The sequence below is a fragment of the Mastigoproctus giganteus genome, chromosome 3, assembly GCF_048544385.1.
Source record: "Mastigoproctus giganteus isolate SK-2022 chromosome 3, ASM4854438v1, whole genome shotgun sequence".
Taxonomy (NCBI): domain Eukaryota; kingdom Metazoa; phylum Arthropoda; class Arachnida; order Uropygi; family Thelyphonidae; genus Mastigoproctus; species Mastigoproctus giganteus.
This window is the reverse complement of record NC_143577.1, coordinates 139,679,978-139,707,760: the sequence shown is the minus strand read 5'-3', so window position 1 is coordinate 139,707,760 and position 27,783 is coordinate 139,679,978. Positions and strand designations below refer to the sequence as shown.

Genomic DNA, 27,783 nt, shown 5'->3' with positions numbered 1-27,783 from the left:
AGTCAAAGAGCTCCACGTGATTAGTGGAGCTGGGAGAACGGTAGAGACAACAGATGAATTTGACACAATGAGGTAGAGAGATTTTAAGCCAGAGAAGATCAAAGAGAGGAGATTCCAAATTGCCAAGTCTCTGACAGGGAATATCAGAACGGACATATGCACAAGTACCACCTTTGAGGCGAAAGGAATCATACAGCTAATAATTTGGGCATCTGAGATGAGCAGTAGTTGAATCAACCGATAACTGAGATTCTTTCAGAAAAAGTACATGGGGTTTGGCAGACTGCAAGTGGAAATGGACATCGTTGAGATTAGAATTCAGACCACGTATATTTGTGAAATGAATTAGGAAGTGCTTGGGAGGTTTAGATCTTTTCACAGATAAGCTTGCTCTATTAGTTTGAGAATTCATGGTGTATTCAATAGTAAGAAAAAGTGGGTAGGACATGCTGTATGAAGTAATGAAATTTTTGGATATGGCATACATGTGGTAAGAATATACCCAGATCTTTGACATAACGTGGCCTCGACAATGCTCCCCGCATATACACTACTCGGACTCCCTCCAGTCACTATCTGGCAGAGTAGAGGTAGCAAGATTATACACTAGCTGATCTGGAAGCCTCCTAGAGAGTTACCAATAGGTTCGGTCCGGTGTACTAACTAGCGGCCAGCCTGCGAACACCGTTTTATTGCTGTACCCTCGAAATGTAAGGAATATTGGATCTCGCCACGACGTTCATCATAACCTCAAAAGTCATCAATCATACTGCATGATGGAAGAGATAGGGAAGGGTTGACCGGAACTTAACTCTAGAGACTAAACATGGGTTCCACCACTTCAAGCCTCCAATAAGCAAAGTGGTGGTATTTCACCGGTTGATGAGAGTCATCTACCACCTAGAAATATATCGTACTATATCGAAGATGGAAAAGCTATTAATAATATGGATGGAAAATCAGATTCAGAAGCAAGTGCCCGAGTCCAATGGCCATTCAAGCAAAAGCAAAAAATATTTATAAGGATAAGTACGATGAACCCCAAGCCAAGTTCGTGGCAAGCAACGAGTGTTTTAATAGGTTCAAGCATTGCACTGGTTTCCAAAACATTAAAGTATATGGTGAAGTTGCTAGTGCCGATTCTGCAGCTGCAGAGAAATTTTGTGATGTGTTGGAAAAAAACCCTTCAAAATCTCCACAGCCCTCATCTTCCGCAGCGGTGTGTTTATTAGCTAGAGAGTTAGTTCTGGCAACGATGCTCGAAAGGTAAAACCTGCTGACGTTATGCTTGTCTCCTCTCTCCTTGTAATTTTATAATTTTGAAATTTTGTAATTTTGTACACTTTTGTAATTTTTCGTGCACATGAGATAAAAAAATTGAATAAATAATTCTGTTTACATGTTCGTCGAACATTTCTTTTTTTCTTCAATCAAATTTGTGAGTGCTGCATAAGCATTTAGGGAAGTTCCGATTTATGTAGATTTCTGTGGAATGCAACCCTTACGCAAGTCAGGGAGTGGCTGTATTTTGGTACGAGATTATGGTGAGCACTAGTCAAAAAAAAAAAAAAAAAATCACCATCCTTTTTATTTATGAATCCATAAATACTAACCAGAATAATAAAAAGATATTTAATAAATTGTAATATAGTATATTATTTTGATATCATATACTCGGATTTCAGGAAAGCTTTTAATATTGTTGCATATAGAAGACTACTGTACAAATTGGAGCAGTATGCCGTTAAGGACAGGTTGCTACAATAAAAGGATGAATAAGTGGGAGAAGACAGAGAGTAGTAAGAGAGTACACTGCTCTATGTGGATTAATGTTATTAGTGGTGTCCTTCAGGGTTTGGTGTTGGGCCCATTGCTGTTTTGTATATTTATCAGTGATACTGATGAAGGTATATCAAGCTTAATGTCAAAGTTTGCAGATGATACAAACATTGGCAGGGTTTTTAATAACAGTAATGACTGTTATTAACAACCTAATGCTAATATTATATTAACTTTCAAGATATTGACTGGAACCTGTGGGCTGATCACTCATGCAGTAGCAGGGCTCTCTGGATGTATTGAATGACTGTTTTCTCCATCAGTATATAGAAAAGCAACAAGAGAAAGTAATAACTTGTGATTTGATTATCAGGAGTGGCTTTTTATGCATTAAGAATCTTCAGATAAAGGAACCACCACATGGCAGTGATTGTAGTGTATTGATGTGAGATTTACATAAATATATAACTACTATCAAGGGTAAAGGAAAGGAATGAAAGGGCAAAGTGAACAATTACAGATCTGTCAGCTTGACTTCTGTTCTAAGAAAAATAATGACATAAGTGGTTAAAGAAGCAATGTAATGTCATCTTAACAGGAATACAGTTATAAGGAAATTAGGACATGGATTTGTTAAAGTGAGATCTTATCTGACCAATATAATTGGCTGGTATGATAATCCTTTAATAAACGAATGGGATGCAAAAAATAATTTCAATGTATACTTTCATTTCAGCACTGTTACATGTGAAAAACACTGATGTACCAATTGGAGCAATGTGGGCTAGTTACTGTTGTGGATGAAGGAAGGATTCGTTAGTAGAAGATAAAAGGTGGTTATTAATGGATACTGCTAGACTAATATTATTGGTGGCAACCACCAGGGTTCGGTGCTAGACCTTCATCATTCCCAGAATATCAAGCTTATTTTCCAGTTTGCAGATGAAACAAAGTTTAGCAGAATGGTTAATGACAAGAACTAGAGTATACTACGGCAACAAGACCTGGAATAATTAGGCTAATGTGCTGTGAATTGGCAATTTAAATTTAACATTGATAAATGCAAGGCATTGTATATGGCAGTATCCATCCTAGAATAACATGTCAATTGGGTAATACTAAAATGAAGTCATTTATTATTATTACAAAACCTTTTCTCCTTTATGGGATTTTTTCCACCTTGTGACAATTACTGGTACCTAGTGCATGGAGTGATTGGTTGTATCTGGTTACTGTTATCATTACTTTCTCCCTGATGGGGGGAGCATTCCACCACGTGTGGATACTGGCACCAAGTGCAGGTGGCTGTTATGTTCAGGATTTTAGCCTTTTGGAGTAACATGTAAGTGTTCTCTGGGAGGCCTATTGCTGCTAAGTTCTTAGAGGTTCTTTGGCACTATGCCAACGGTTGACACGGTGATTGGGATGGTCATTACTTGTAGCATATGCCACATTTCTTTGACTTCCTGATATTTTCCTCACGTTTTCTGGAGGTTGCCAGTGTTGGACACTGCTATGTTAATCAGGTAGGTAGCCATTTCCTTCTTGTCGATGAGAGTTATGTCTGGTTGTGTGGGATTGTCTTTTTTTGTTATTATGGCATGGTCCCAGTATAGTTTCTGAGTGGGTTCTCTAGTACGGCCTGAGGTTCATACTGATCCTGGTGACCTGATTGTGTCTGTGAGTGTACCCATCTAGGTGATCACCTTGCATCGTGTTGTTATGTGGTGGATTGTTTCTTCTGGGGCCCGGTGGCATCATCGACATGTGTCATCTGTTACTCCACGGTCCTTGGCAATGTATTTCCTCTAGTTCCTGGTGTTGATTACCTGGTCTTGGATGGCCAGCATGAATCCTCTTGGGAAAAATCCTTTCATTCGTGAGCAAAGTGCTGGAAGCCATCTTATCTATATAGTCTTGATGGAGGTCACTATAGCATCTTCTTCACCCATCTTTGCTTCTTCTGTCTGGGTGAGTATGGAATGAGTGCCATTTGTCTATCTTTCATTGATTGGTGCTGTGTTTTTCTGGAAGTAATCCTGCAAGTTCTTAATCTCTTTCTTCTCTTGTTCAATGAAGTCAATCAATCCCTTCCCTCCTTCTTCACAGGCTATGGTCAGTTGTGTCTTGGTCATCATTATCCTGGTCAATCTCATAATCTCCTCGAGCTTGGTGTTGTTCCAATTTATGATCCCAAGGGAGTATGTTAGTACTGGAACTTTGTAAGCGTTTATGGCTGTGACCATGTCCCCAGTCAGCTTTGATTTTAGCAGGCTTCTCAGTTTCCGATGGTATTTTTCAGTCAGGCAGGCTTTAATCTCCTGTGTTCTAATGGACCTTCATCATTCCCAGAATTTTGTAGGTCTCAACCTCTGTGATGGCTTCAATATCTTCAAATGTTAGTTTTGTCTGACTGGATGTCCATGATGCAGTTCATGGATCTTGCATTTTTCTAGGCCATATTGCATCCTGATGCCATTGCTGAACTTTGGTGATCTGGACTAATCTGGAGGACCAGCAGTGTCACTGGGAGGTCTCCTCACCACATACAGGCGCCCACGAGAAACACCCCCAAGGGGGTGTTTCTCGTGCCATTAAAAAAAAAAATAAAATAAATTTTTTGTTTATACTCCGGCACGACAACCAAGTCAGTAGAGTTTACAATAAATCGTCAATACAAATATTTATCATATTTAGTAGTCACGGGCTTGAACCCCGGTCCACTCAAGGAACGCGTGCTATGCACTCTCGCTCCTGACCACTGGGCTACGTCAGGCCTATTAACCCCATGACCACCAAATACGGAGGATGCGGAAAGGTCAGGGAATAATCACCGCATATCCCAGAGCAATATGGCCTTAGCTGCTAATGTTCCTAAAAAAAAAAAAAAAACAAATAACAAAATAAATTAAACCCCCAAGGAGCATTAATCACTGTGACACCAGTGATTAATTGCTCCTTGCATCCCTTCTGCTGTTTTGGCCATGATTTGATACATGTATTTTGCCAGTTTCTTATATCTTTGTCTTTAGCTTTCAGTTAAGTGATTCCTCGAGTAAGAAACTCTGAGATTGTTTCTGGGTGACTTATCATTTGGGTGAACTGCTCTGCTAGGTGCTTGCATGTGTAAGTGAAAACTTATTGTACAAGTTTGTTTGTTTGTTATTTGGTTTTTAGGAGCATTAGCAACTAAGGCCATATTGCTCCGGGATATGCGGTGGTCATTCCCTAACCTTTCCGCATCCTCCGTATTTGGTGGTGACGGGCTCGAACCCCGGTCTAATCAAGAAGCGTGTGCTACGCACTGCTGCTCCTTCCCACCTGGCTACGGAGTCACCATTGTACAAGTAGTTGTGGACGTAATCTATTCCTGTGGTTCACCAGTTATGGGACTTCCTGATTGATTGTTGTTCTTTTTCCTCCTAAATCTTCCATTCTCTCATCTCTTGTATGTCCTCGGTTTCCTTCCGTTCTACTTCTATCCAGGAGGCTTGGCTGTTATGTCTTACTTCCCTGCTCCACATGTTGCTCTAGAACTCCTCAATCGTCTTTTGCATCTGTTTCCATCTTTCCCGTTTTGTCTGATACTCCTGTACAAGGCTCTATGGTTTTCATCTACAATTCAGTTGTTTATTTTCCTCTGGGTGCTCTCTTTGTATCAGTGTAGTATCTTGCCCATGTGAGGAGCGTCTGTACCTCCTAATGAAAGACAATGCCCTCAGTGTCTGACCACACTAACAGTGAAGCGCGTCATCATAGAATGTCCATGTCACCAAATTGCCCACCAATCAGCTTTAAAATCGCATGCAAATGAGCCATTAAGCCTTGAGCTCATTATGGGAGAAAATCAAATGTCAGTGAACTCTTTTCATACCTCAGTTTAATAAACCTTACCAACCTATATAATATGTCAAATCAGTAACAGCATAACAGGAAATAACATAACTTGAACAGGTGCAATATAGCCGAAGCTGCTCTTGCACCATTAAACCCCAAACAACAACAGGAGATTCTGCTTCAATGTGTCTAAGTATTCTCCTATTCTTGATTTTTGGTCTCGTGTTTGCTGTGGACGTTGTCTCTCTTGGGGCTGCTCTTCACTTTTCCAATCAGATTCTTACTCCTATTACCCTGTTGGTACTGGGTCAATTGGCCTATCTTGAATCATAATTCTTCTATCTTTTGCTGAAGTCTTCTTTCCCAAGCTGGTGGTTCCTTGTTTTTTCATTTCTTCTGCTGCTGGTCTCTTGTTCTCTTCCATTAATTCTAGTGGCTACTATGGCAGCACAGTAAATGGCTGTGTGGATGGCTTCCAATGTTGCCCTGTTGTTTTTGAGGTAATACTTGATATAAAATTGGAAATTAACGAAATTAAACACTTTTTTTCATACAACATGTATGACACAAGCACTTTACTAAATCTAAAATTCAATAAATCTATTTTTTGGTTAGTCAAACCAACTGAAAATAGGTCTCTTGAATTTAGATTTGATAGGTTCCCAAGTCACATGTACACTTGCATGTTCCACTAAACAAAAATTATATGTGTAAAATATCTTTTGTTTCATTAAATTCATAAAAGAAAGTGTGCTTCATTCATTTATTTCATGACCCTGCTCAAATGTGTGTAGCTTGAATAGATTCCTCCTTGTACCACGTGAAGATAATACGAAATAAGATAGGTTTATTTTAAAATTCAAAAAATTAAAGTTGTAATATATTCAAGTAGGTATGAAAAATCACTTAAATCAAATAATACGAACCTATTGGATTTGTCTCAAATACAGCTCTAAATCCAGCTTCTGTATTATTGGTGGATGTAACCAACTTAATTAAGACTGTACTATTTTGTGAGGAATATGGGGCTGGAAAATCCTAAAGTAAATATAATGTAAATCACTCAATCAGAAATATAGACCATTCCAAATAATGTTAAACTACTAGTGAATGAGACAAATAACTGAAGGATTATTCTAGAGATTACTGAATGTTATCAACATTTCATTGAACAGGGAAAAAGTTTTGGTCTAATTAATAGTTCTGTTTTAACATTAAAAAGATTCAGTAATTTGTAATCTGCCTATATGAGATAAGTATATTTTCTGTGTCCCAATCAATCCTATACCAGGTTATACGTATATGGCAGTTTTATTCTATGGCTGAAAACTAATCAATTTTGTTAATTCTTTCTTTAAAATAAGACACTTTTTGTGGGTCATTTCCACTGTTAACTTCAGTTAATCACACTGGGTACTTTGCTTTGTAATTTTTATATGCAAATTGAGAGTGAATTTCAATTACTGAAATTCACTCCTAACTTGCATATAAAAATTTGACATTAAACTGCTACATTTCATTCAATATTTTTATTATGCAAATATCAAACTATTATTTTATGGATAAAAATCATATGTACATAGCTAGCATAGCAAAAATTATTACACTGTTATTTACTAAGCTTGTTTGGCATATAATACCTAAAAGAATAGCATCCATAAAAGCCAAATAACTGTTTTGTCACTCACAATATATTATCCTGGAATGAGCATTGCCAAGCAATTTTCAACAGCTCTACCAAATAGTTGAGAAGTAATCTCAGATGTAAAAAAAAAAGAAACTTTTGAGCAATTTTAATATCATTAAATATATGAAAGATGTATAAGGCTTTAGAAGTGTATACTCTTTAGATACTTTAATCTCTAGTAAATCCCTAATAAAATAAATAAATTTGGGTGAAGGTAAAGAACGCCTGCATAAGAAGCATGGAAAAGTTCGATGAAATTTACCAGGAAAAGTACTTTGCCGTAGCGGCATTTGTATTGTTGCTAGCTCAGTAAACATACAGTGGGTGTTATCAGTCAGGAGCAGAAATTGAATCCCATGGGAGATTGAAACCCTCCTGAAGTGGAGAGGGTAACCTGACCTTTTTTCTTTAGAATCACTGGTGGACTAGTGGATAAATTGTTTATTAAGAAAATAAAAAAAAGGCAAAGGAAGCCCACACGAGAAGCACAGCAAACTTTCAAAAGGTTTACCAGTGAAACTACGTTACGAACATTTTTTACGAAGCCAGAACTTCCAATATGACTCTGTTCGTGATTCAATTAGTTAATTCAATTAGTGATTCTAAAGAAAAAAGGTCAGGTTACCCTCCTCCACTTCGGGAGGGTTTCAAGCTCCTGTTGGATTCAACTTCTACTCCAGACCAATAATGCCCACCGTCTGTTTACCGAGCGAGCAACAGTACAAATGCCGTTACGGCAAAGTACTTTTACCGGTAAATTTCACTGAACTTTTGCATGCTTCTCGTGCAGGCTTTCTTTACCTTAGCCAAAATATGATATTGCATATAGTAAAACTAAAGATACAGCTCAATGTCATATAGCAGATCAAGAATTATTAAATAATTTAGATGCTATACAAAGCCCAACTTTTGAAGAATGCATAGGTAGATAGATGATTAAGCCTTTAATTAAAACTAAAAAATGATTCAGGTACGGAATTGATAACATTTCTTCTGAAATAAATACAATGACTATTTACTGCTTAAAGTGTAAAGCTAAAATAAAAACTAATGATGTTTTGCAAACAAAGACTGGAAGAAAAATAATGAAATGTATTTTTAGTTTATGTGGAGCTGTTTGTTTGTTTGTGTGTGGGCTTTATGGCACAAGAGAAGCATGGCCATAATGCATCAAACTATGGTAAAGTTTAATGCTCTGTGGGTTCTTTTTTTTTTTTTTTCCAATTTGGATTGCAATTGAAGTTTAGAGTGTGTTATACAGTTTTATCTCTTTAAGGAAAGTGAAGATTTTGTCCACTTGTGGCATATTTGCTAAAAGATGGGCAATACTTACAGAGTATTCATTGCTGAAAACAAGGCAAAGAGAGTTTGTCGCTCACTGTTGTAAATCGGGCAATTAGTGTGTGTGTGTGTGTGTGTGTGTGTGTGTGTGTGTGTGTGTGTGTGTGTGTGTGTGTGTGTGTGTGTGTGGCAAAGAAAACTTTTTTCTGAAAATGATAGTTTAAAGAATCTGTATTATAATCCCTTAACAGGTTATTTGGGTATTTTAGAATTACAAAGAAAAACAAACTTACCTGTAAAATAAATAAAAGAATTTTAACATCAGCAAGATGAATATAAAAAAATATAAACCTGTGAAACTATATTACCATAAATTAACTATATTAACTATAACTATGTGAAACTATATCACCATAAATTCCAATAGACCATGCACTTCATATTAAAAGAATCATACGATAACATGAAGCTTCTTAATGAATCCATCAACTACAAGGAGGACCAAAAGCAGATTAGATTTGTGGTGATTTAAAAGTTATTGCCATCTTGTTAGGAACGCAGCAGGAAAACACAATTTTGCTGTTTTCTTTGTGGATGAGAGAGCAGAGCACAGTTTTCTCATTACACAAGAAAAGACTGGCCAGTCTTTTCTTGTGTGGATCCAGGGATAAAATTCTGAGCCAAATAAAATCCTGCTACCTCCACTACACATAAAATTGGGACTTATGGAACAATCTGTTAAGGCCACGGATCAAAATGGATCAGCTTTCAAATAACTCAAGGAAAAATTTCCAAGATTTAGTGAGACCAAATGAGGCCACAGATACAGGACCTTCTCAAGGACAAGACTTTGACCAGATCCTCCATGGCGATAAGAAGGTGGCCTGGGATGCTTTCAAACTTGTGGCAACAAACTTGCTGGGAAACAACAAAGCAGATAACTATAAACTGCTTGTGAGTAACTTTCTGTCATCATACAATAAATTAAGCAGCAACATGTCATTAAAAATACACTTTCTTCACTCCCATTTGGATTTTTTCAGGACAACTGTGCCACATTAATGAGCATGGTGAGAGATTCCATTGGGATATCTTGGTGATTGAGAAGCAATACCACGACAAATGTAATTTTTCAATAATAGCTGACTATTGCTGGATTGTAACAGAGATGCCCCAGATGTGGAGTACAAAAGGCAAAATGCGTAAAATGTGAATCAAATGATTTCATATATTTTACTGATCAAAAATATAATATATATATTTTTTTCAATAACTAAAAATGTATCAATTCTTATTATTTTAAATTGTTTTGTCAAGTTTTTATAATATAACACGTTTTTCAATCAGTAGAGGAAAAGAGTGGAAGGAAGAACCAATCCTTGGAGAACACCAGAATTAGTAGAGAAGCTGGAAGATAAGAGTCATCTACCATTACCTGCAGTGAGCAGTCCGAGAGAAAATTGGATAAGCAATTACAAAAAACAGTTGCAAACCATAAGATGGAAGTTTATTTTTGGTATAAGACCCTGATACCAAACATGATAAAAAGCCTTAGAAATGTCAAGAGCAACTGCTTGACCTTCACCAAACTTTTCAATTAAATTTATCCATGTGTGAGTAACACAAGCTAATATATCACTAATGATGAAAGCTAATGAAAGCTAATATATCAACAAGGATGGAATCCAAACTGGCAATCACTGATCAGAATGAATGTTTCAAGATAATTTAGTAGTTCGCGGTTATTGGATTTCTCTATTACTTTAAAAAGAGTAGAGGTAAGTGTAATGGGCTGATAACTAAAGAATGGGAGGGATTTGATAAGTGAATGGGATAAGGGCAAGGTTCCAAGCAGAAGGAAAAGACTAGTGAATAAGAAAGTGTAAAAAAGGCAATATAGAATAGGAGTAAGCTCAGGAACATATATTTTGAGAAAAAGTGGAGAAATATCATCAGGATATGGAGCTTGCTTTGGTTTTTTTTTTTAGGAGCATTAGCAACTAAGACCATATTGCTCCGGGATATGCAGTGGTCATTCCCTGACCTTTCTGCATCCTCTGTATTTGGTGGTGACGGGCTCGAACCCCGGTCTAATCAAGAAGTGTGTGCTACGCACTGCTGCTTCTTCCCACCTGGCTATGGAGGTGCCCCGAGGATATGGAGCTTTCTTGGGATTAAGACTATTCAAAATTCTTAGATTTCCTTTTGAGGGAAGACCACAGGAGTTATTGAGTGGAGTGTACTGAGATGGTAGGAAATTGTCAATACTAGGTTTAGAAGAAAAGTATGATGCTACTAAGTCAGCTTTATCTTTAGTTGAAGTGGCAATAGAACCATTAAGTTTTAACAGAGGTGAGTGTATAGATGGGCAAAAGTTGTGGTCATTAGCTTTGGCAAGAGACTAGAATGTTCAACTACCATCTGGACAAGAAGCAAGTTTTCTATTCTTAGCCTATTCAAAATATAGTTTAGACTGATTAGTTACTGCTTTATAATTGTGGTGAACTTTAGTGTAGGTAAAAAATGAACCTGGAAGCAAGCCATTTGCAACATTCTTTTCTTGAATAGCCTTAGCACATTTATTGGAAAATAAAGGTTTAGATAAAGGACGAGACTTTAAGGTGGAGTGTGGAATAAAGGTTATCATCCCAACAAGAATAATTTCACTCACATGATTTGAGCAAACATTGACATCACAATCCAACTAAGGAAAATTGCAGATCATCCAATTCTGCATTTTTGTAATGCAAAACAAAATAAGGTTAAGAAAGGCCAAGAGAGGAAGGCTCCACTGGAGAAGACACCATCACCAAGTTGTGATCTAAGGAGCCTATAAGGCATTTGTCATTCACTTCATCTGTGTACTTAGAAGGGTTATTTGTGAGAAAAAGATCAAGAATATTGGTTGTGCATAGTTAGTATTATCTGGTATTCTGGTAGGTAAATGAACAATCTGTGTGATGTCATTAGTAATTGCAAAAAAGCCTTAGCCAGTGGGGTCTGTGTGACTGGAAAACTGAAGCCAGCTGCAGCTGTAAACATTAAAATTGCCAAGGAAAATTACCTCACTGTTAGGAAGTTGGACTGGAGAAAGTTGAGTTTCAAAGAAAGAAAATTAGAGTTACAAGTGATTAATGGAATTGGAGAGATCGTTAGAATTTCAATAGATGAATTTGAAGTGAAAGGAATTGTACAGTGAATAATATGGACAACTGATATGAGCAGTGGTTGAATCAACCAATAATTGTGATTCCGCAAGAAAAAAGTAAGTATGGCTTGGCAGACTATAAGTGGAAATGAAATCATTGAGATTGGAACTGAGACTTCATATATCTGTGAAAAGATAGTAAGGAAGTGTCTGGGAGGTTGGGATCTTTATGTGGATAAGTTTTTATATTATTTAACTATAAATGATGTCTAGTTAAATATATCATGTATATTGGTCCACACTCCAATCAATATCTGTCAGAATGGAGGCAGAAAGATTATACACTATCTGATCTAGGTGAATCCTAGAGAATTATCAACAGGTTTGGTCCAGTGGACTATGTAGCAGCTGGCCTGTAAACACTGTTTTAGAGCTGTATCCTCATAATATCAGTGAGCTATATCCTCACTGTTTTAGAGCTGTATCTTCATAACTGTATCCTCAGTTAGTTTAACTTCCGTTCCGGGTAAAATAATGGAGTCGCTGGTTAAAGATGCATTGCAGGATCATCTAGACAAGACTGCAGCAATACTTCAGACACAGCATGGGTTTGTTAAGGGAAAGTCTTGTCTGACAAATTTGATAGGATATTATGATGTGGTTACAAAGGAACTGGATGCAAAAAACAATTTTGATATCATATATTTGGATTTCAGGAAAGCTTTTGACACTGTTGCGCATGGAAGACTATTGTACAAATTGGAGCAGAATGGTATTAAGGGTAAGTTGCTACAATGGATAAAAGGATGGTTAAGTGTGAGAAGACAGAGGGTGGTAATCAATGGGTGCTGCTCTTCTTGGACTAATGTTATTAGTGGAGTCCCACAGGGTTCGGTGTTAGGTCCACTGTTGTTTTGTATATTTATCAATGATATTGATGAAGGTATATCAGGCTTAATGTCGAAGTTTGCAGATGATACAAAGGTTGGCAGGGTTGTTAATGACAGTAATGGCAGTCTGCTACTGCAACAGGATCTAGATAATTTGGGCAGATGGGCTAAGAAGTGGCAACTGAAGTTTAATCTTGACAAATGCAAAGTACTGCATATGGGTAGAAATAACCCCAGAGAAACGTACCAACTGTGTGGTACTACACTTAAGGTGGTAGAAAATGAAAAAGACCTGGGAGTAATTGTGCAGTCAGATATGAAGTTTTGCTCAGGCAATGCAGACAGGCTGCCAGGGCAGGTCATGGGGTTTTGTCAATGATATATAGGAATTTTGATAGCAGGGAACAGGAGGTGATTATCCCTCTGTATAAGGCAATGGTCAGGCCACGCCTTGAGTACTGCGTACAGGTCTGGAGACCTCATTTTAGGAAGGATGTAGATTTACTTGAGTGGGTACAGAGAAGGGCAACAAGATTGGTGAGGGGAATGAAGGGATCCTCTTACCAAGAGAGGCTTAAGTTCTGCAAATTGCAGTGGCTGGAGACTAGCACGTGCGCGGTGATCTGATTGAGGTATATAAGGCCTTGAATGGATTGAGCACGCTGAATTCTGATGGGATCCTTCCACTTGTTCAGATTACAAACCTAAGGGGGCATAAATTCAAATTAAGAAAAGACAGATGTAGAATAGATGTGCGGAAATTTGCCTTTAGCCAGCGGGTGGTTAATTGCTGGAACAAACTTCCATCTGTCGTTGTGGAAGTTGATAGCTTGAATAAATTTAAGGAGGAACTGGACAGGCATTTGGAGGGAATGGTGTGTTTTTTTTTTTTTTTTTGGCTGATGCTGCATAAGCTCATACATTTGCTTTCTTGCATCACATGCCACTACTACTACTACTACTACTAATGTAAAGAAGATTGGATCTCTCCATGGTGTCTATCATAACTTCAAAAGACATCAACCATACCATATGACCAAAGAGATATGAGTTGCTGGAGATTTGCTCTGGAGACTAAATATGGGTTTCACAACTTCAAGCCTCAGATATGCAAAGTGGTGGCATTGAAAAGTTGATGAGAGTCATCTACCATCTAATATTGCCTGTAACACAGAGAAGTGGCATTCCTCTCTGTGGTATAGACATCACACCTTGACCCATGCTTACATTGGTTTAACCTGGGTGCTCACGTTTAGTATACTAGGTGCAATATTTCAGGACTTGCACATGGGAGTTATATCAGGGTTACTAATAGTCCCACCATCATGAAGGTCCATCAGAGGAACTGGTTGTCGCAGAAAAACCAGACTTCATGATGGTGGGACTATCATCAAGGACCAATTATATTTCATTAAAATGATAAATGGGCCTGAATTATAAAACACTTAAATGATGAATAGTGAAACACATAAATAAAGAAAAATGAAACAATAAAAACATATTGCATAATAATAGGTACTTACATGACCACAGAAGCGGCTGATTTTATTTTCCAGTGTTTCACGATGTCCTTCATATATTTCAATGTAATTTGTTTCACAACCTAATGATGAACTCAGAGAAAAGAATTGAAATTTTAATGTCATGGTATGTAGGCCAGGTACTCTGAGATACCAGCGGCACTGGCCATTTTGACTATAAGCAAGAGGGTACTGAGGACTAGTGAAGGTTCCATTACTGTTTGTGAAATTTCCACCACATCCTTGACCTAAAAGGAAAGCACAAATAATTTTAAAATCTCACAAAAGCTATTGAAAGATAACAGGTATAATGAAATCATTTATATCATGTTATGATGTTTCCAAAGATGGAAAGATTATATTTACTCATTTATCTGATCAGTTTATTAAGTACATTTATTTAATAGCAAGTAGGGGGGGAGAAGAATGAGGAATAAATTTCACCCCCTGAAAGGAAAATGTCACTGACATAATTTAAGCAAATATTATGATTGGAGATTAAAAACAGTAGTCTAAACAAGGAAAATTAAAAGAGAAATTGCACAGATCATCTGAATAGGCATTTTTTAAAAATTCTAAATGAAATGAAGCTGAGAATGACCACGGGACATTTAGCATTAGCAAAGGCATATGTGGCAAGAAAGCAAGCTTATATAGCATCAGTCAGAAAAAAAAAAAAAAAAATCTACTAATTTCACCCATCCACTCGCTCCAAATGTTTGTCTAGTTCAGCCTTGAATCTGTTTAAGCTATCAACTTCTACAAAGACACATGGAAGTTTGTTCCAGCAATCAACCACATGCTAGCTAAAGGCAAACTTCCACACATCTATCCTACAACTGTCTTTCCTCGATTTGAATTTATGCCCTCTCAAGAAATTATTCTGAGCAAGAGAGGAATCCCATCAGCATTGAGAATGCTCAAACAATTCAAGGCTTTATACACCTCTATCAGATAACCTCGCTGGTGCCTAGTCTCCAGACACTGTAATTTGCAAAATTTAGGCCTTTCTTCGTAAGAGAAAATCTTTGTTCCATTCAGTAATCTTGTTGCCCTTCTCTGTACCTGTTCCAACAGCTTTCCATCCTTCTTAAAATGGGGACTCTACGCCTGTACACAGTACTCAAGGTGAGGCAACCATTGCCTTGTACAAGAGGATAATCACCTCCTTATTACTGCTAGAAAAATTCCTGTATATCATTGAGAAGACACAATGAGCTACTCTTGCAGAAAGTCTGCACTGTTCAGAAAACTTCATATCTGCCTGCAAAATTACCCCCAGGTCCCTTTCACCCTCTGCTACTGTCAATGTAGTATCACTCAGTCAATACATTACTCTGAGATCACTGCTTCCCATATGCAGTATTTAACATTTGTCAATGTTAAACTTCAGTTGCCACCTCTCAGCCCATCTACTCAACTTTTCTAGATCCTGTTGCAACAGCATACTGTCATTAACAACCTTGCCAACCTTCGTACCGTCTGAAAACTTGGACATTAAGCCTGAGATACCATCATCAATATCATTAATAAATACAGAAAACAACAATGGACCCAACACGGAACCCTGGGGAACTCCACTAATAACATTAGTCCATGAAGAGCAGTGTCCATTGATTACCACTTTCTGTCTTCTCCCACTCAACCATCCCTTTATCCATAGCAGCAGTTTGCCTCCAATGTCACACTGCTCCAATTTGTTCAGCAGTCTTCCATGTGCAACAGTATCAAATGCCTTTCTAAGATCCAAATAAATGATAACAAAAATTATTCTTTGCATCAAGTTCCTTTGTTACCACATCATAGTATCCAACGAAATTGGTCAAACAAGACTATTCCTTAACAAACCCATGCTGTGTCTGAACTATAACTGAAGTCTTGTCTAGACAATCTTGCAGTGCTTATTTAACCAGTGCCTCCACTAATTTCCCTGCAACAGAAGTTAAACTAACAGGTCTGTAATTACTTATGTTGCCGTTTGATCCCCTTTGTGAATGGGGTCACATTTCTACATCTCCAGTTCATTGGTACCACCCCTGAGTCCAAGGAAGCTCTCATACTTAAGGCTAAGTGTTTGCTTACTTCCTTTGCTGCCTCCTTTAATATAACTGGAAATATCCCATTCACCCAAGTTTGGTGCCTTTCTTATGTTTACCTTCAACAATTTCTCCTCCACTTTTCTCTCAGTTATCACAAAATCATCTAGCTCACTGCCAGAATTTAATTCACCTCTGGCATTCCCTACTCTGAATAACTCCTCACGTGTGAATGAGGAGGCAAAATACTCATTTAATTTGTTAGCTACCTGACCAGGATCATCAACAGTTGAACCATCGATCCAGTGGACCAATCTGATTCATCCCCTTCCTTGTAGAGTTTACATAAGTAAAGAACTCTTTGCTGTTTTTCTTTGCATCCTTTGCCAAAAATTTCTCATAATCTGCCTTCGCCTGCCTAACCTGCTTTGTAACCTGGTTACAGACCAGCTTATATCTATCATCGGTTTCTGTGTCACATGTTAATTTATATGTATCCCATTCATTTTTCTTCTCTGCCATATGCCTCATTAGTTCATCTGACATCCATTTAGGCCTAAACCTTGAACAATATTTCTTAGTTGGTATGTAAAGCCTACTAGATTCCAAGATTTATTCTCTGAATGCCTCCCATTTTGAATTTTCTGTTGGTAACATTATCTGATTGTCCCACCACAGAGAATTTAAATACTGTCTCAGACCTCCGTAGTTGCTCTTACAAAAGTAAAAAATGTTCCATTTACCCCTAATGGTAGTTACCTCTTTGAGTAAATCCCACTTCAGCACACTGTGATCACTGCCACCTAGTGGTTCCTTTATCCGCAGATTCTTAATGCATGAAGTATCACTACTGATAATCATTAGCATTAGCATTAGTAGAGGCATATGATGCAAGAAAGCAAGCTTATTCAGCATCAGCCAAAAAAAAAAAAAAAAAACCCTCTCCCATTTCACCCCTCCGTTCGTTCGAAATACCTGTCCAGTTGAGCTTTAAATTTGTTTAGGCTATCAACTTCAACAACAAGTGATGGAAGTCGGTTCCACCAACCAACCACCCGCTGGCCAAAGGCAAATTTCCGCACATCTATCCGACATCCGTCCTTCCTCAATTTGAATTTATGCCCTCTGAGGTGATTATTCTGAGAAAGATGAAGAATCCCATTGGCATTGAGCATGCTCAAACCATTCAAAGCCTTATACACCTCTATCAGATCACCTCGCCGGTGCCTAGTCTCCAGACTCTGTAATTTGCAAAACTTAAGCCTTTCTTCGTAAGAGCAACCCTTTGTTCCATTTACTAATCTTGTTGCCCTTCTCTGTACCCGTTCCAGCAGCTCTACATCCTTCTTGAAATGAGGCCTCCAGACCTGTATACAGTACTCAAGATGTGGCCTAACCATTGCCTTATACAAGGGAATAATCACCTCCTTATCCCTGCTAGAAAAATTCCTGTATATCATTGACAAGACACCATGCGCTACTCTTGCAGATCGTCTGCACTGCTCAGAGAACTTCATATCTGCCTGCACAATTACCCCCAGGTCCTTATCATTCTCCACCACTGTCAGTGTAGTACCGCAGAGTTGATACATTGCTCTGGGGTTACTGTTACCCATATGTAGTACTTTACATTTGTCAATGTTAAACTTCATTTGCCACCTCTCAGCCCATCTGTTCAAACTTTCCAGATCCTGTTGCAGCAGCATAGCGTCAGTAGTGTCCTTAACGACTCTGCCAACCTTTGTATCATCTGCAAACTTAGACATTAAACTTGATATCCCATCATCAATATCATTCATAAACACCGAAAACAACAATGGACCCAACACTGAACCTTGAGGAACTCCACTAATAACATTAGTCCACGTTGAGCAGTGTCCATTGATTACCACTCTCTGTCTTCTGCCACTCAACCATTCCCTTATCCATAGCAGCAATTTGCCTCCAATGCCACACTGCTCCAATTTGTGCAGCAGTCTTCCATGTGCAACAGTATCAAAAGCCTTTCTAAGATCCAAATATATAATATCAAAGTTATTCCCTGCATCCAGTTCTTTTGTGACTACATCATATTATCCAATCAAATTGGTCAGGCAAGACCTGCCCTTAACAAAACCAGGCTGCGTCTGAGCTATGACTGAATTCTTGTCTAGATGATCCTGCAGTGCTTCTTTAACCAGTGCCTCCATTAATTTACCTGGAACAGAAGTTAAACTAACAGGTCTATAATTACTTGTGTCAGCCTTTGATCCTCCTTTGTGAATTGGGGTTACATTTGCACATCTCCAGTCTATGGGTACCTCCCCTGAGTCCAAAGAAGCTCTCATAATTATGGCTAGGGGTTTGCATACTTCCTTTGCTGCCTCCTTTAATATAACTGGATAGATCCCATCCACCCCAGGTGCCTTTTTTATGTTTATCCTCAACAATCTCTCCTCCACTTTCCTCTCAGTTATTACAAAATCATCCAGCTCACTGCCAATGTTTACTTTACCTACATCATTCTCCTTCCTGAATAACTCCTCATGCGTGAATGTAGATGCAAAATACTCGTTTAGATTGTTAGCCACCTGAGCAGGATCCTCAACTGTTGAACCATCAATATCCAGTGGACCAATCTGATTCATCCCTTTCCTTCTCGAGTTCAAGTATGTAAAGAACTCCTTTCTGTTTTTCTTTGCATCCTTTGCCAAGGATTTTTCGTAGTCTGCCTTTGCCTGCCTAATCTCCTTTGTGACTTGGTTACAGACCAACTTATGTCTATCATAGGCTTCCATGTCACCCATTAATTTGTATGTATCCCATGCATTTTTCTTCTCTGCCACATGTCTCATTAGTCCATCTGACAACCATTTAGGCCTAAACCTTGAACAATATTTCTTAGTTGGTATGTAAAGCCTGGTAGCCACCAAGATTAGTTCCTTGAATGCTTCCCATTTTGAGTTTGCTGTTGGTAACATCATCAGTTGGTCCCACTGTATAGAATTTAAATACTGTCTCAGACCATCATAGTCGCCTTTACGAAAACAAAAACCCTTCCCTTTACCTCTGATGGTAGTTACCTCCTTGAGTAAATCCCACTTCAACACACTGTGATCACTGCCACCTAGTGGTTCATTTATCTGCAGGTTCTTAATGCATGAAGAATCACTACTGATAATCAGATCAAGAGTATTGCTCCCTCTTGTTGCCTCACGAACATGCTGATGTAGAAAACAATCATCCAATAAATCCACAAAAGCCTTGCTAGTGTGCGAGTGACCAACCCACAAATTCCAGTCAATATCTGGAAAATTAAAATCCCCCATTATAAGACTCTCTGATTTACTGGCCCACTCTATTTCCCTGTACAATATATTATTATACTCATCAGAGTCATTAGGCCTATAGCACACTCCTACTCTCAATTTTGCTTTCCCAGTGTTTAATGTCACACCAAACTGACTCGACACTGCCCTGTCCATCGATGTCAACTGGCTTCACTTCCTTTGACTTTATGTGTTTCTCAATTAATTACATAACCCCTCCTCCCCTCCTCTCCTGTCTATCCTTTCTATATACATTGTATTCCCCAAATTCCAGTTCCGCATTACTTATATCTGTGTGACACCACGTCTCTGATATCCCAACAATATCTGCCTTTGATGTTTTGAGCAGTACCTCAAATTCATCAAATTTATTTACCAAACTCCTAGCATTGGTGTACACGCAGGTATACATGCACCTGTTTCTGTTCTTAGCTACCCTAACACAACCCATGTGTTTACTTGTAACGCAATGACTACCAGCAGTCTTAAGAGAATTACTCCCTCTAGTTGCCTCCCGAACATGCTGTTGTAGAAAACAATCATCCATTAAATCTACAGAAAACCTTGCTAGTGTGTGAGTGACCAACCCACAAATTCCAGTCAATATCTGGGAAATTAAAATTCCACATTATGAGACTCTCTGATTTACTGGCCCACTCTATTTCCCTGTAAGTTGTTATTGGCCTAATGACTCATCAGAGTCATTAGGCCAATAACATGCCCCTACTCTCAATTGATTTCCCAGTGCTTATGTCTTACAAAACTGACTCGACACTGCATTGTCCAGCCATGTCGACTGGCTGTACTTCCTTGGATTTTATGTGTTTCTTAACCAAACCCTCCTACCTTCCTGTCCTGTCTATCCTTTCTGTACACATTGTACTCCCCAAATTCCGTTTCTGCAATATCTGAGAAACGGAATTTGGGTCGGAAAACTGCTAGCTTGGGGGGAGACAAAGACCAATAGATTGACAGTAGCCACTGGCAGAGGTGAAAGAGATTCTTGCACTGCTTCTATTAGAATGAGCAGAAGCCTGAAAAACAAGATGAATGATATTTCAGAGACTGCTGGGAGCCATTGCGGTACAAGTAAACACATGGGTTGTGTTAGGGTAGCTAAGAATAGAAACAGGTGCAGGTATACTTGCGTGTACACCAATGCTAGGAGTTTAGTAAATAAATTTGATGAATTTGAGGTATTGCTCAAAACATCAAAGGTAGATATTGTTGGGATATCAGAGACGTGGTGTCACACAGATATAAGGGATGCAGAACTGGAATTTGGGGAGTACAACGTCTACAGAAAGGATAGACAGGATAGGAAGGGGGAGGGGTTATGCTATTAGTTAAGAAACACATAAAAACCAAGGAAGTGAAGCCAGTCGACATCGCTGGACAGTGCAGTGTTGAGTCAGTTTGGTGTGACATAAGCATTGGGAGATCAAAATTGAGAGTAGGAGTGTGCTATAGGCCTAATGACAATGATGAGTATAATAAGAAACTGTACAGGGAAATAGAGTGGGCCAGTAAATCAGAGAGTCTTATAATGGGAGATTTTAATTTCCCAGATATTGACTGGAATTTGGGGGCTGGTCACTCACACACTAGCAGGGCTTTTGTGGATTTATTGGATGATTGTTTTCTACATCAGCATGTTCGGGAGGCAACTAGAGGGAGTAATACTCTTGATTTGATTATCAGCAGTGATTCTTTATGCATTAAGAATCTGCAGATAAATGCACCACTAGGTGGCAGTGATCACAGTGTGCTGAAGTGGGATTTACTCAAAGAGGTAACTACCATTAGGGGTAAAGGGAAGGGTTATTGCTTCCGTAAAGGCGACTACGATGGACTGAGACAGTATTTAAATTCTATACAGAGGGACCAACTGATGATGTTACCAACAGCAAATTCAAAATGGGAAGCATTCAAAGAACTTATCTTGGAAGCTACTAGGCTTTACATACCAACTAAGAAATATTGTTAAAGGTTTAGGCCAAAATGGATGTCAGATGAACTACTGAGGCATATGACAGAGAAGAAATATGCATGGGATACTTACAAATTAACACGACACAGAAGCCTATGATAGATACAAGTTGATATGCAACCAAGTTACAAAGGAGGTTAGGCAGGGGAAGGCAGATTACGAGAAATCCCTGGCATGGGATGCAAAGAAAAACAGCAAAGAGTTCTTTACTTATGTAAACTCTAGAAGGAAGGGGATGAATCAGATTGGTCCACTTGATATTGATGGGTCAACTGTTGATGATCCTGCTCAGGTAGCTAACAAACTAAATGAATATTTTGCATCGACATTCACACATGAGGAGTTATTCAGCGAGGGGAATGCCAGAGGTGTATTCAACTCTAGCAGTAAGCTACAGAATCTTGAAATAACTGGGAGTAAAGTGGAGGAGAAACTGTTGAAGATAAACACAAGAAAGGCACCTGGGGTGGATGGGACCTATCCAGTTATATTAAAGGAGGCAGCAAAGTAAGTAAGCAAACCCTTAGCCAAAATTATGAGAGCTTCCTTGGACTCAGGGGAGGTACCCATAGACTGGAAATGTGCAAATGTGACCCCAATTCACAAAGGAGGATCAAAGGCTGACACAAGTAATTATAGACCTGTGAGCTTAACTTCTGTTCCAGGAAAATTAATGGAGGCACTGGTTAAAGAAGCACTGCAGGATCATTTAGACAAGACTTCAGTTATAGCTCGGACACAGCATGGTTTTGTTAAGGGGAAGTCTTACCTGACCAATTTGATTGGATACTATGATGCAGTCACAAAAGAACTGGATGCAGAGAATAGCTTTGATATTATATACTTGGATCTTAGAAAGGCTTTTGATACTGTTGCACATGGAAGACTGCTACACAAATTGGAGCAGTGTGACATTGGAGGCAAATTGCTGCTATGCATAAAGGGGTGGTTGAGGTGGAGAAGACAGAGAGTGGTAATCAATGGACACTGCTCATCGTGGACTCATGTTATTAGTGGAGTCCCTCAGGGCTCAGTGTTGGGTCCATTATTGTTTTCTGTATTTATAAATGATATGTATGATGGTATATCAAGCTTAATGTCCAAGTTTGCAGACGATACAAAGGTTGGCAGGGTTCTCAAGGACACTACTGACACTATGCTGCTGCAACAGGATCTGGAAAGGTTGAGCAGATGGGCTGAGAGGTGGCAAATGAAGTTTAACATTGACAAATGTAAAGTACTACACATGGGAAACGGCAACCGCAGAGCAACGTATCAACTCTGTGGTACTACACTGACAGTGGTAGAGAATGAAAGGGACTTGGGGGTGGTTGTGCAGGCAGATATGAAGTTCTCTGAGCAGTGCAGATGGGCTGCAAGAGTAGCTCATGGAGTATTGTCAATGATATACAGGAATTTTTCCAGCAGGGATAAGGAGGTGATTATTCCCTTGTATAAGGCAATGGTCAGGCCACACCTAGAGTACTGTATACAGGTCTGGAGGCCTCATTTCAAGAAGGATGTAGAGCTGCTGGAACGAGTACAGAGAAGGGCAACAAGATTAGTGAATGGAACAAAGGGGTGCTCTTAAGAAGAAAGGCTTAAGTTTTGCAAATTACAGTGTCTGGAGACTAGGCACCAGCGAAGTGATCTGACAGAGGTGTATAAAGCCTTGAATGGTTTGAGCATGCTCAATGCTGATGGGATTCTTCCTCTAGCTCAGAATAATCACCTGAGAGGGCATAAATTCAAATTGAGGAAAGACAGATGTAGGATAGATGTGCGGAAATTTGCCTTTAGCCAGTGGGTGGTTGGTTGGTGGAACAGACTTCCATCTTTTGTTGTGGAAGTTGATAGCCTAAATAAATTTAAGGCTGAGCTGGACTCATATTTGGAAAGCATAGAGGGGTAAAATCAGAGTTTTTTTTGGCTGATGCTGCATAGGTTTGCTTTCTTGCATCGTGTGCCTCTACTAATGCTAAAGAATCTGATGCCGTATTCCATTGAAGGTGCAAAATTATTGGAAGAGCCACTGGATTGTATACCTATAGTTGTATACCAGTGGTGGATTACCCATTAAGGCAATGAGGCACGTGCCTAGGGACCCCCAGGCTTTGGGGTGGGGGGCCCAAGCCAAGACATTTTCCTATAGTGTTCTAAAATAGATTAATGTTTTCAGTAAACATCATAAAAATCTTGATTAATTTAAGCAAAAATTTAAGCAAAAAATTCAAAAGTACAAAATTTCATTTAGTTGCCACCTAACTTTTATTTATTTTTTATTCTTTTTTGGGGGGCCCCTAAATATAATTTGCCTAGGGGCCCAAATATCCTTAATCCACCACTGCACTCAACCATCCTTTTATCCATTGTAACAACTTACCCTTAATGCCATGCTGCTCCAAATTATACAGTAGTCTTCCATGTATAATTTTTATACATGATACTCTTCATGTAAAATTTTTTTACATGATATACATTTACTTTTGATACTCTTCCATTGCACGAGTATCAAAAGTTTTCCTAAAATCCAAGTATAGGATATTAAAATAATTTTTTGCATCCGGTTCCTTTGTGACCACATCATAGTATCCAATAAAATTGAACAGACAAGACTTCCTCTTAACAAACCCATGCTCTGGCTGAACTATAACTGCAATCTTGTCTAGTAGTAGATCCTGCAGTGCTTCTTTAACCAGTGACTCCATTATTTTCCCTGGAACAGAAGTTAAATAAACAGGTCTGTAATTACTCGTGTTACCTTTTGATCTCCCTTTGTGAAATGGGGAAACATTTGCATATTTCCAGTTTATGAGGACCTCTCCTGAGTCCAATAATGCCCTCATAATCATGGCTAAGGGCCTGCTTACTTCCTTTGCCGTCTCCTTTAATATAAGTGGATAGATCCCATCCACCCTAGGTGCCTTTCTTATGTTTAACTTCAGCAATTTCTCCTCCACTTTGCTCTCAGTTATTAGTTAGTTAGTTAGTTATTTAGTTTTAAGGAGCATTAGCAACTAAGGCCATATTGCTCTGGGATATGCGGTGGTCATTCCCTGACCTTTCTGCATCCTCCGTATTTGGTGGTGACGGGCTTGAACCCCGGTCTAATCAAGAAGCGTGTGCTACGCACTGCTGCTCCTTCCCACCTGGCTACGGCGCCCGGTCTCAGTTATTAAAAAAATCATTTAACTCTCTGTTAGTTTAATAAGCTTCTGTTCTCTACTTCCCTATAGAATTCCTAATGTGTGAATGTAAATGCAAAATACTCATTCAGTTTGGCAGCTATCTGAGCAGGGCTGTCTACAGTCAAACCATCGATATCAAGCAGACCAATCTGATTCATCCACCTCTTTCTTCTAGAGTTTGCATAAGTAAAGAATTGTTTGCTGTTTTCTTTGCATCCTTTGCCAAAGATTTCTCGTAATCTGGCTTTGCTTGCCTAACCTGCTTGTTACTTGATTACAGACTATCTTATATCTACCATAGGCATCTGTATCCCATGCATTTTTCTTCTCTGCCACTAGTGTCATTAGTTTATCTGACATTCATTTAGGCCCAAACGTCGAACAGTATTTCTTAGTTGGCATGAAAAACCTAACAGCTTCCAAGATTAATTCCTATTCTGCTTCCCATTTAGAATTTACTGTTGTTAATGTCATCAGTTGATCCCATTGTATAGAATTTAAAAATCATCTGAGACAACTGTAGTCACCTTTATGAAAGCAAAAACCCTTCCCTTTGCCCATGATGGTAGTGACATCTTTGAGTAAATTCCATATCAGTACACTGTGATCACTGTCACCTAGTGGTTCCTTTATCTGCAGATTCTTAATGCATGAATAATCACTGCTGATAATCAGATCAAGTGTATTACTCCCTCTGGTTGGCTGTTGAACATTCTGCTGTAGAAAACAATCATCCAATAAATCCAGAAAAGTCTTGCTAGTGTGTGAATGACCAACCCACAAGTTCCAGTCTATATCTGGGAAGTTAAAATCCCCTATTATAAGACAATCTGATTTATTGGCCCACTCTATTTCTCTGTAGAGTTGTTCGTTGTACTCATCAAATCATTAGGCCTATAACACACTCCTACTCTCAGCTTTGCTTTCCCACTGCTTATGTCATACCAAACTGACTCAACACTGCACCGTCCATCCATGTCAACTGGATGCACTTCCTTAGACTTTGTGTTTCTTAACCAACAGCATAATCTCTCCTCCCTTCCTATCCTTTCTGTACATATTGTATTCCTCAAATTCCAATTATGCATTCCTTATCTCTATGTGACACCACGTCTCTGATATCCCAACAATATCCCCCTTTAATGTCTTCACCAGCACCTCAAATTCATCAAATTTATTTATTTACTATACTACAGCATTGGTGTACATGCACATATACATGTACCTATTCTTACTCTTAGTTACCCTAATACTTGTATTTACTTGTTCCATGAAGTTTCCCAGCAGTCCTTGAAATCTGCAGCACCTTGCTTTCCGGGCTGCTGCTCATTCCAATTGAATCCGTGCAAGAATCACTTTCACCTCTGCCTATTGCTACTGTTAATCTATTAGTCTGGGAATCCCCCAAGCTTTTCCGACTAGCATCAGTAAAAATTCTTGCACCCTTTCTATTTAACTATATCTCATCCCTGTAGAAAAAATCTCTCCTGTTAACAATTTATTTATTACTAAAATTTTTTTATAAGATCTCTACAGTGAAAAGCACATTATCATGCTTTGTAATTTCTTTTTTTACTGTTTATGTCTATGGCTGCATAATGGCACCGAATAAGCCATGGTTTTATTAAATATTGTGATTAATGAATGCTTCAACAGATGAGTCACGCTGTGCATCTAGCTTAACACTCTGCCGATGAACATTGTGCTAATAGCATTAGTAATAATAAATCATTTTTTATTTTTATTTCTTTTTAACTTCTGGAATACCAATTTTTTATTATTATTTTATTTTTTTTTGTTTTTACTCTTTAATTTACAACATGTTCTGAGAAAAAAAGCCCTATATATATATATATATAAATAAGTCTCTCAAAGAGCATATGAAACAAGAAAATTACATACTTCAAATTATAATGATGGTTCAAATGAAAACAGCAAAAATTAAATAAACAATTCTTTATTCAAAACTCTGACAAAGAATCTCTTTTTGACAGTCTTTTTCTCTTGCAATTATACATTTTCCATTAAAAACCTTTTGAGTGGTACAAAAATATAGTTACTTCAAACTAAGTTCAGCAGCACTTAAAAATACAGATCCTGAATGGTATCAACAGTTGTGTAAACACAGTATGTATATACCTGTCTTTTTTTAAACAAACCTGTTTTGAAATTAACAATTGACGTTTGGCTTATATTACATGCTTTTTTGTGGCTTGCAGTCAAAAATTAAGGACAGCATTACCTTTTGTGCAGATATCACTGGCTGAAATTTTTCTGGCTTTAAGGATCTGCGATAACACCTCTTTACTGGCTCATTTAGTTTCAGGCTGCACGTAATGCATCCATGACTTCTCCAATTTAGTACAATTTGGGAAATTGTATCCTTCAGATTAGGGGTTTAGAGGAGAACAAGCATTCTCTGTGTTATCAGATACTCAGTTTAAAACACTGATGGATCCAATATCTTTCTATTTTAGAAGATTTGGGAGAAGTCCAGTTAACCTGCTTGCCTAAAATCCACTCATGCACACCTTCTAGATGGTAAGCCCTGTTAGCATTAGCAAAGGCACATAGAAAGCGAGTTTATATAGCATCAGCCAAAAAAAAACAAAAAAAAAACACACACCCTTCTCATTTCACCAATCCACTCGCTCCAAATGTTTGTCTAGTTCTGCCTTGAATCTATTTAAGCTATCAACTTCTATGACAGATGGAAGTTTGTTCCAGAAATCAACCACCCACTGACTAAAGGCAAACTTCCACATATCCACATCTATTCTACAACTATCTTTCCTCAGTTTGAATTTATGCCCTCTCAGGAGATTATTCTGAGTAAGAGAAAGGATCTCACCAGTATTGAGCATGCTCAAACCATTCAAGGCTTTATACACCTCAATCAGATCACCTCGCAGGTGCCTAGTCTCCAGACACTGTAATTTGCAAAACTTATGCCTTTCTTCATAAGAGCAACCCTTTGTTCCATTCACTAATCTTGTTGCCCTTCTCTGTACTCGTTCCAGCAGCTCTACATCCTTCTTGAAACGAGGCCTCCAGACCTGTATACAGTACTCAAGGTGTGGCCTGACCATTGCCTTATACAAGGGGATAATTACCTCCTT

The 27,783-nt window shown here is 38.5% G+C and overlaps 1 protein-coding gene across 1 annotated transcript in view; it reads right to left on the bottom strand.

Annotated features, from left to right (window-relative positions):
• Window positions 1-27,783, bottom strand: part of LOC150088287 (cubilin-like) — a 1,623,406-nt gene that overhangs the window by 9,956 nt on the left and 1,585,667 nt on the right. The window contains exons 46-47 of the mRNA XM_090370104.1: window positions 14,146-14,390; window positions 6,543-6,654 (exon numbers count right to left, since the gene is read on the bottom strand). Coding sequence (XP_090226230.1) covers window positions 6,543-6,654; window positions 14,146-14,390 — 357 coding nt within the window. The remainder of the gene's footprint in view (window positions 1-6,542; window positions 6,655-14,145; window positions 14,391-27,783) is intronic.